This window comes from Netta rufina (genome assembly GCF_964035555.1).
Source record: "Netta rufina genome assembly, chromosome: 5".
Taxonomy (NCBI): Eukaryota; Metazoa; Chordata; class Aves; order Anseriformes; family Anatidae; genus Netta; species Netta rufina.
The window spans coordinates 61,645,324-61,655,842 of record NC_140128.1 but is presented as its reverse complement, the minus strand read 5'-3'; the positions used below and the strand labels follow the sequence as shown (position 1 = coordinate 61,655,842).

At 45.1% G+C, this 10,519-nt stretch overlaps 1 protein-coding gene across 1 annotated transcript; it reads right to left on the bottom strand.

Annotated features, from left to right (window-relative positions):
- Positions 1–3,316: 3,316 nt before the first annotated feature.
- On the bottom strand, positions 3,317–9,289 carry CNIH1 (cornichon family member 1). Its single transcript, XM_084286988.1, has 5 exons — positions 9,096–9,289; positions 8,942–9,010; positions 5,875–5,987; positions 4,792–4,935; positions 3,317–4,265 (listed from the first exon to the last, which is right to left on the bottom strand). The coding sequence occupies exons 1-5, from the start codon at positions 9,174–9,176 to the stop codon at positions 4,238–4,240; spliced, it is 435 nt and encodes a 144-aa protein (XP_084143114.1). The 5' UTR covers positions 9,177–9,289; the 3' UTR covers positions 3,317–4,237.
- Between the last annotated feature and the right edge of the window lie 1,230 nt (positions 9,290–10,519).

The window sequence follows — 10,519 nt, the reverse complement described above, 5'->3', positions numbered from 1 at the left end:
CCTGGGCTTCCTGCTGGTGCGTAAGCCTGCTGCTATCATTAGCTCATGACAGTTTTTGAAGCCTTAATCTGGAGGAGGATTTAAAGCAAATTGAGATTTGTTCCTCTTGATGCCTTTTTCTGCTTTCCTGTGCCCCTGGGACTATTACCAAGAACGAAGGGGAACTTTTAAAATTGCATATTATCTTTTTTTTTAAAAAAAAAAAAAGAAAAAAAAGGGAAAAAAGACAGTAATAGAGGAAGGTCTGAGGAATAGATGGGAGTTAGCCTTGTAAATAGTAGCAATTCTGTCTTCCTTGTACCACTGATCCTCTTGATTATATTAAGGCAAGACCTGTACCTCACACAGCATGCTGACAGGCTCTGGGTGTCGCAGTGTACCACAGCCTGTTACAGCCTAAATCCTCTTCTCTTCCAGCTGTTACAGTGGCCTTGGATGCTCGTGTCTCAGTAAGTAGCTGCAGAAGTGGCTCACACCTGTGATGTCCTGGGGCTGCTCCGGTGTGGTTACCAAGTGGAAGGGAGGCAAAACACAGCAGTAACACAACTCAAACAAAAAAGTCAAAAAGTAAATATATAATCCTCTGTAGGCTAGAGCAAGGCTTCTAGAAACATGCCTGCAGCAGGGTACCTCAGTCATCTGTAACTAGATCCACTCCAAGACCAGAGAAGTTGAGTAGAGAGGAGAACATTTAACCGTGTCCTGCTGTGAGGGAGCGCTGATCATCTGCTGCAGTGCTCAGGTGCCCTCTGGCACTCTGTGAGGGAAGTGGTGGCTCTGGGAAGAAAACCTGCAGCACCCCCGCTGGGCCTTCTCTCTGAGAAGCAGCCTCCTGACCCTTCTGCACCCACCTCCTGTTTCCTTGTCAGGATTTCTGTGAGCCCTGCTAGGCCCTGCTTCCTTCCTTGTGACCCAGCGTTAGCACACCCCGTGGTGCTGCTGTCCCGCTCTGAGGGTCTCCTGTAGCCCCCAGCTGCAGCCCCCAGGGACACTGATGCTTGTGGTGCATTTTGACAAAGTTTCAGGAATTCTTAAAGTTACAAGTTATGTAATGTGCATTGTTCTTTCCCTCATACTGCCCCCCAATGATCAAACAAATCAGAAAAACAAATTATTTTTTAAGGTGACTCATCAGAAAAGTTGCTGATGGAGGAGAGATGTTACTTATTTTCTCCCTAATCTTTTGCCTTGTGGAACTCAAAAAAACAAATACCAGATCCACATTTTGATGGTGAAATACCGAGTACTTTGGGTAGTATGTGCTTTTCTGCATGCAGCAGTTCCTTTCACAAGAACCACTCGGGTAAAATCCAGATCTGTGGCTTGCATCCCTGGGTATAGAGAACTTTCACACAGACCAGAAGCCGGATTTCTGCCAGCACGCAGGGATCTTTTAAAAAATAAAAGTGCTAAAAACACTTTCTAAACAGCCTTCTCTGAAGGATGCTTTATTTGGCAGGGATCACAGCTCAGCTCTCTGTGCCATATTCTCATAACACTTTTGATTTCCAAACTTTAAAAGGCCTTTTAGTGAGATTATTGAAATTCTCCAGTTCCCACGTACTTACACACAGCACCAAGACAAAGTAAGCCTTTTGCTCCCGGAGTTAGCTGTAAGTTCAGGTTGTCCAGTGGATCTGCACTAGCAAGTTAACTCCTGTTTTCATATTTGGATTCTTATGTTCAGGATTATACTTACACATCTACTTCAAGAGTGTCTAAAGCCTTATGTTTTGTTTTTACTGGAGAAATTTTCTGTGAAAATCATTTTCTATGCAGCTGGCTGCACTGGGTTGTACTCTGGGACTCAACGCCAGGACAGTGCAAGTGTTTGCAGACATTTTGTTTAACGTCTATAAAGCTGTTCCACGGCTAGCTGTTTCTCAAGCTACCAGTTTGAACTCAGTAGATTCTGTATTGTTTATTCCAGCTGAACTCACCCAAGTACCAAGGGAGTCACGGTCCTTTTTAGAAGGCCACAGGGAGCTGGGGGCTATGAGGCAGCCACTAACTCAGCTCAATAACAAATAAACATACACAAGGAAGGGTTATTTAGCTTTGCTTATGCAGGCTTGAGTCATCTTTACAGCAGTTTCTGAAGGAGCGAAGCAGCAGGAAACAAAGATGATCCAACAGGAACAATATCAATGAATTTCCAAAAAGTCATTCAAAAGCTTCTTAGCTAACTGTTCAAAATTAGTGTTACATAAGGAAGACAATGAGGAAAACACAGGAATGAGATAAAACCTGCAACTGTTGCAAAAGTTCAGGGATGATAAAAAGAAAACCTTGCAGTGCTAAAGCATGGGAAATGAAGTTTCAATAAAGGCAAAGAAGAAATATAAGAAAAATGATCTATACACAGTAACAAGCTGTCAGGTATCTATTATCACGGGACAGAGACTTGGAAGGTCTCACAGCTGAGATCTAATCCCCCAGCAGTCCGTTACAAAAAGGAAACCAGAAGCAGAGAGCAGGAAACTGCTCCTCGAAATCCCCACGATACCCAAAGCTTGTGTGACGCCAACAGTTCTGGTCTCCTCCAGTTTGGAAATGGAAAAAAAGGACAGCTACAAAGCTGCAGAAGGCCCTCCAGCCAAGAGGTGAAGTTAAGGCTTCCCTGCTCTGAAAGGTGACACAACAAATGTCTACTTGATCACACCCAGCATAAGATATAAAAGGCAAAATTTTCATTATGTCTTAAAAACAAGAACTTGCAGGCATCAAATGAAATTAACATGACGTTTTTAGTATTTTTTTGTTTGTTTGTTTGTTTTAATTTGTTGTTTGGTGGTTTGGTTTCGTTTTTTAAACTTAAAGTCATTTCATTACAGAACTCTCTGAGTTTTGGGGCATCTTCATCCTGGGCTATAAAATTGCCCCTAAAGCAACTAAATTAGCAGAAAATAATTCAAGGGCTGTTTAAGATGCCAAACCTCCAGCTCAGGACATCTGTAACACGCAGGTTTCTGAGCACATTCTCCCACTACCCAGCACATCAGTATTGGACTATATAGATTTCTAAGCCATTCTTACAATTTTCTATTACATCTAACACCTGAGAGACAAAGGGAACAAGTAAACCATTTATACAAAAATGTTTTTTACTGTAACTGGGAAACTATTTCATTTTTCTCCCAAACAAATAAATGGAAAAGATTCCTAATTATAACTCCTAAATTAGTTCTTCACAATGACAATTTACAACATGGTACTACCAGTTTACCTGAAACATCTTCCCCACTGTTTATCTGCAGACCCACAAAAAAAAAAAAAAAGAAAACAGGAAATCAGAGCTTCCTTTTTCCAGACATAACTCGATTCTGTGTTCTATTTCTGAAAGGTAATGCAATTATTCATCATAAAACAGATGAATACACTGAGGATCTGTTCAATTTAAAAACAAAACAAGGCACCAGAACAAGTAAAAATAAGTATTTCTGAATTTGAGACTTTTTTTTTATTTATTGCACTAAGGAACAGCAGGGCAGTTTCACAATCTCACTTTCTCCTTTGAAAAGGACTGTAGTATCTCTTAAACCCAAGTGTATTTTCACCACTGAACATAATAAATGTAGGTTTGTCCGTTTGTTAATAAATTTGTTCTTAGTGTCTGTGCACAGACTTTAAGAAAAAAAAATCTAAATTCATTCCTTTGTGGACAATTCAACATTTCCTATCACGACGACAAACGCCTGTGATTAGAGCAAGGCTAGCGTTTGGTGAAAATACAGAAGTCTCTGAACCATGCATATACAGGGAAAGATTAACCAGATAGGGGAAAAAAAAAGAGAAAAGAAAGAAAAACAGAACTACCGTTTCTGCAATTGTGCCCAGGAATTCACCTCCTGAGACCGCCATCCCCTACAGGTAACATCGCGAGTCCACGAAGCCCAGCCCAAAGAACCCCGCGCACTACGGCTGCTCAGTGACAAACGCCCGCTCGAAGGCTGTTCCTTATGGAGTGCAAAGTCAGAACTTTTCAAAACCCAGTAATCTTTATACTAATGTACATGTAATTCTTTAATTTCAGTGTCCCAGTAAAATATAAGAAAACAGTCTTTCCACAAGTATAAAATGTGGAAATAGTTTAAAAATAGGGGAGCCATTGTTTTCTAATGCAAATGCAATCATCGGATTCCGTATTTAATCTTGGTGAGACGGCCTCATTGTAAATAATCCATGTTTCATGGCTTTTGCATGCACTTAAATGGAACAAAGCTTGCCGAATGTCTTCTTAAGAGCTCACCAGAACATAAATCATGCTGGAAAGAAAATAAGATAAAAACATTCAGATGCATGATTTTGAAAAAACATTTAATTACACAGTCTTAAGTATTCTCCCGAGGAACAAATCTGCGTGAGCTATGTGGGTAGTGACCGAACATTTTAATTTCACACAAAGTCACAACCACGTGAGGGGCATTGGAAAGGGAGACACAAACAGGGAACAGCCAGATGTGCCCGGACCAAGGGACACTGTAACGGGGAGTCCTGTAAAAACTCCGTTACTACAGGCTGTGCTAGAAGCTGGTTCTGGCTTTTGGCTTGAAAGAAGTGGGAGAAAGTACAAGGAGGTGGCACTAGCTTTTGTGGCTCCCACCCCTTTTTACTCTTGAAATGATTCTTCTACCTTTAACTTTGACAAATATCACAGTATTCTTCTATTTTTTTTTTTCAGGGAAGTTGTTATTAGATATATTCCCACGTACAAAATGTCTCTTGTGCACTCAGCCCAACCGAAAAACTACAGACTAACAATGAGATGGAGGATAGAGGAAAAAAACTTACCCATATAAGTAGTAAAAAAAAGATAGAAGGTAGAATGCTAATTTGCACCATCCCTCTTTCTGGCAATAGGCTAAGATGTCTGCATTCATGATGGTCGTAGGGTCGTACAGACCGGGGCCGCTCATCACCGGCCTGCTCATGTACCTGGAAGCGACACACAATCAGTTTGCTAATTAGTTTGCTCCCGGTGATGGGAAACGCGGGCTCCTGCCCCCCACTCACTGCCTGACCACAGAACTGGACCAGGAATCCCCCCCTCGCAGCCCAGCCAGCTCCATCAGCTCCACGCAGGAGGCTGCCAGCAGCAAGAGCAGCTTTGGGAGCCCCGAAACAAGCAGGGCCCTCAGAGAGCTTTTACAGATGGCGCTGCGAGAGCTCACCGCGGCCACAAACCCAGCTGAAGTCTGGTACACCGCAAGGAAATGGCACCGCTTCACAAATCTGGGATGGGATTCCTTCGCAAAGGGTTTAGAGGTGGAGAAGAGACTGCGGTGTAACCCTGTGCAGCCCACAGCCTCTACTCGTTATAAAAGGCATGCTGGGGCCACGCTGAGGGACTACTCGCACAGGTCAGTGTAAAATGACCCTGCAGATGTCACGAAAAGCAGGCTCCCTGCACAGCCAGCGCTCCGACCCCTCCAGCTCCTGGTGCCAGGACCAGCAGAGGGAAGCCAGGCAGGGAAAACTCTTCCACTGGGCTGTGTTTCGAGCGGATCCGCTCCCTCCGGCAGCTCCCTGCGCAGCTGCACAGCAGAGGGAAAGGCGGTGCTCGCGTCTCACTGGTAGGAAGAAGGCAGGGTTGCCACTCCTACTGCTCATCCACACCCTGACGTGTCGGCCACCATTACATTAATGTGCACGGCACAGCTCTTGCACAACACAAGAGAATAATAATAATTAAAAAAAAAAAGTGATAAAGCAAAGCGATGGTTCTTATGTTATAGCCACGACGTAAACTTTCTCGCTAGCGTATCAAAAAGCATCTTCATTTGGCAAAGACACAGAACACTCAACAGGAAGCACTGCGACAGGAGAATGGGATACAACTGCCATGAGGACAGATACCAGACTCATCAATATTACCTCCAAATATGATAAGCCAACAAAGGCATATTGAGACCCAGTGTGAGCCACTCTGCTGCACAGAGAAACATAACACAGAAGAATGCATGGATGAGGTACTCTGGAAGTACAAGCTGGAAAAGAAAAAGATGAGTTAGACATTTCGATTACTCAAAGCAAAACGTGTGCTGTTTAATCTATTTTGGAGGTAAGCTAGTGCTTAAAAATTATCACTTAAAACAAACGCTAACAAGCTCAAGACTGCAGACGGTGAAAAGAGCAACGAGCAGCATTGCCTTGCTGTTTTCACCTGGTAATCATAAACTGAGAAGGAAATTTTACAGAATGAAATGCTCAGATAAAGAAATCTTTATTGCTTCTGTTCACTTAAGGGCACTGTTCACAGATTCCTCGCTTTATAAGTGACCTTCATAACACGAGAGATCGTTGAGATATTTCTTCTCATGCAACAGAGAAATATCACCAGGAAACATGCTCCACACAACGGTTGATTGGCAAAAAGATCTTTTGGGCTTTCCTACTTTGCAGTTTTGATTTGATACTTGCACATAGGTGACTGTGCGGATCGGAACTACTGCCAAGACGTGGTGCCCTGGGCAGGGCCGCACCGCACCGGGCCGGCAGCACGGCTGCTGAGCACATCGGTGGGCACGGGCACGGGCACTGCACTGCCTGCAGCACGGGAGGAACAGCCCCAGCTAAAGGGCGCAGGAGCCAGCTTCGCTCTCCTCCACACGGACCTACTGTGCATGCTTGGTAGCATCATGCTGTCCAGCAGAAGGCCGCAGCGCTGGTTATCGATTCCTGGCAGGTCACAGAAAGCATGAAATGCCGGCTGGGATCAGTGTTATTAACAGGGCTCGCATGGAGAGAGCCGTAGATTAAATGCATGCAGAGAGCCAGCAAAACCTCACACCCACGACACGACTAAAACTTTCTAAAACAAGTCACCCCGAAGTGGTGTTATTTACTCTTTCGTTACACGATTCCGAAGGAAGCAGATGAAGCTTTTGACCTCTCACCTCAGGATTGCTACACCATCTCCTCGTGGAAAACTGCATTTCTACCTCAGAGCTTTAAACTCTGGGTAGTACGACTACTCCATAGGGTGGCTGCATCAGCGTATCCGTGTTTTGCATTTTTTTCATTCTCTCTAGCCAGACACTTCTTTTAAAGCCCCAAAATAGATTCCTAGAAACCTAAAACCCACCCCCAAACAGACATTCTCACCACCCACTCTGCTACTACATTCTGCTTCTGGAAGCAAGAAGTATCAAAGCAAACTTGCATCAACATCAACACAAATAAGCTGTCATAAAGGAAAGGTTTCAGGTAAATATTTTGTCCAAATCCTTCTTGGTATACTTACCATTCACAACTTGACAATTTTTTATAGCAGAATAAGAGCTCTACCCAAAACAACGCATTTGGCAGCCTGCTGGGACAGATTTACCAGGTCTCACACCTGCAGTTTATTTCACTACACATCTCAAAACATCTTTGTCTTTATCTTGTTTGTTGTAGCCGACTCCCACAGCAGAATTCCTGTCTTGCAAGCCTACCCCATTTCAGCCTCCCTGCCTGTCCTAAAGGAATGCTGACTGAATTGGACTGAATTGGTGATTTGTATCACCAGGTGAGGGAGGAGGGCTGAGAAGAGCCACTACTGTAGCAGGAGCAGGGAAGAGACAACATCGACAGCACACTAAGCAGCTGCTATTTCGGGCTAATCTTTCTCTGAGGTACCAATTCCTACCGGGATTTTTGATTCTTTTCCCAGAAAAGCACCTCGGTGTGTTCATCCAGCGACCCTTTACCAGGTGCCTGCAGGAGCCTGGATCTTAGCTCCACTTCCAGCAGCTGACCTACTGCCAGGGGAGCAGCCAGCACCATTTATCCATGGCTTTCAGCTCACCCAGCTGTCATATCAATGAACTCCGCATGCAGGTGGGTTAGCGGAAGGTTAATTTTTGCTGTAAGCATGCGCGTTAGAGTACTCGGAAGTCTGTGACAAGATCATGATGCATAAATGCCATGAGGATTTGCCTTCCCCCACGCCGTAGCAGAAATGACCGTAGAACAGACCAAGCAAGGGAAACTGTTAGATGCTCAGCTCGGCAGGCATCGGCCCTCTCTGCGATGCCATCGGCTGCCCATCGCCTCCTCACCCCCTCTCGCTGTTGATTTGTGCCTAACAAACCCCCCAGCTACTTTAAATTCATTTTCCATTTTCTAAAGCACGAGGAGGAAGTCCAGGCCGTGCTGCCCGGGCACACTGCTTCAGTCTGGGCACGCCAAGCCAAAACCAAAATCAGAAAAAATGGGAAAAAAAAATAAAAATCTATGTTATCAAACTGTGTGCTCTTTAACAAGCTCCCCTTTTATTATCAGCCTGGTACAGATGCAAGCAGATAGTTTGCCTCGGATGCTTTTCACAAACCAAGGAGCGTCAGAGTTGCATCCAAGAGAGGACACCGAGACATCCCCGAGGCTGCAACATGAAACAAAGACGTGAAGGCAAGGCCTGGCACCTTGTGCCGGCCGAAATCCTCGAGCAAGAGCAGAATTTATCCAGCCAGTTATTTTTAACTGGCTTTCTGTCTTCCCAGGCTTTAATAACTGGTGCTGGGGAAGCGCCCTTTGTCTCTGTCCGAAGCTGACCCGCAGGATGCGCGTACCGGGCATGTAACAGTTTTCCCCGCAAGCCAAATCGTTTTCGCACAAGGTATGGAGGGGAATTCATGGAGCTGCTGGAACCCGGCGGGCAAGTCAGAAGCGGATGGGCAGGCACGCCAAACCAGACGCCTGAGGGGTATCGACAACCACCCTAACAACATGGAAGCGGCCCCAAAAAACATCAACCCGAGCAGCGGTACACACCTTTAACGCAATTTTGACTCTTTTAATCTTTTTGACCTTTTCAACTGTCTTTTGTGCCGAAAAGGGTGGAAAGCAGATTGAAAGAGCGTTAGTAGGAGGGCGGGGGGGGGAGAGGGGGAAAAAAACCACCAGCAGGCAGAAAACTCGGTACGAGCCGAGGGGGCCGCGCGATCCCCGCGCTACTTACGGGGTTGAGCGTGTTGCACTGGTCGATGGGGTTCTTGTAGTCCGTCTTCAGCTCGTCAAACGCGATGATCTGCAGGGAGAGAAGGGGACACGGCGGTCAGCAGGGGGCCGGCGGGGCCGGCGGGGCCGGGTGCCGGGCCGCGGGGCGCACTCACGTGCCAGATGGCGAAGAAGATGAGGGCGGCGGTGAGCAGCAGCGCCAGCATGTAGCAGAACGCCGCGAACGTGAAGGCCATGGCGGGGCCGGGACGGGCCGCGCCGCGCCGCGACGCCACAGGGGCCGGGCGCCAGCGCTCGCCGCCGGGAGACGGCCCGCGGAGCGCGCAGCGACCCCTGCTGGGGGCCGCCGGCAGCGCCCAGGGGCGGGAGGGGAGGGAGGGGAGGGGACGGGAGGGGAAGGGAGGGGAGGGAGGGGAGGTGGGGCCGGGGGGTGGGGGTGGCGCCTCCCGGCCGCTCCGCACCCCCCGCGGGACGCCCGCGGCACGGGCGGGGCTGGGGCTGCTCGGGTCCGGTCCTGTCCCCTGCCTTTCTCCCTCTTTTTCTTCTTCTTTTTCTTTTTCTTCTTCTTTTTCTTCTTCTTTTCTTTCTTCTTATCTTCTTTCCTTTTTCGTTTTTTCTTTCTTTTATTTATTTCTTACTTTTCTATTTTCTTTCTTTTTTTTTTATTTTCTGCTTCTTTTTTTTCTTTCTTTCCTTTTTCTTCTTTTTATTTTTTACTTTTATTTTTTTTTTCATTTTCTTTTCCTTTACTTTTTTTTTTCTTCTTCTCTTTTTTCTTCTATTTTATTTTCTTCTCTTTTATTTTCTTTCCTTTTCTTTTTTCTCTTCTTTCCTCTTCTGTTTTTTCTTTTCTTCTCCTTTATTTTTTCTTTTCATTTTTTCTTTTTCATTTTTTCTTTTTTAACTTTTCTATTTTTCTTATTTTCCTTCATTTTATTTTCCTTTCTTTTTTCTTCTTTTTATCTATTTTTTTTCCTTTCCTTTTTTCCTTTATTTACCTTTCCTTTGCTTTTCATTTTCTATTTTCTTTCTTTTTTTGTTTCTTTTTTTTTCTTTTCTATTTTCTTTCTTTTTTGTTTTTATTTTCTTCTTTCTTTTCCTTCTTTTATTTTCTTTCTTTTTTCATTTATTTATTATTTTATTGTATTTATTTATTATTTATTATTTTATTGTATTTATTATTCATTTATTATTCATTTATTTACTATTTATATTTTATTCTTTTTCCTTTCCGATATCTACACCGAAACCAAAGAACAAGGCGACGGCAGTAACATCCAGTTTGAAAATGGAATTTGGCCCAAAGGTCGAGGCAAAGAGCCCTTCCTTTTCAGGTGGAAAGGGATGGGGCAGCACCAGGGGGCCAACTGACGCGGTGCCATCCCCACATCCCCAGTGGGACCCGGCAAGCAGAGGTACGGCTGCAGACAAGGGGGATGCCAGGCGTGCCGTAGGATGAAATGCTTGGGAACAGGCTCCAGTCATGCCCAGGAAAGGAGGAACGCCAGCTCTTGCTATCCAATCAATGCATTCTGAAAGGAAGCAGCAAGAAGCCAAGAAAACAAATAGTTTAAGGAGA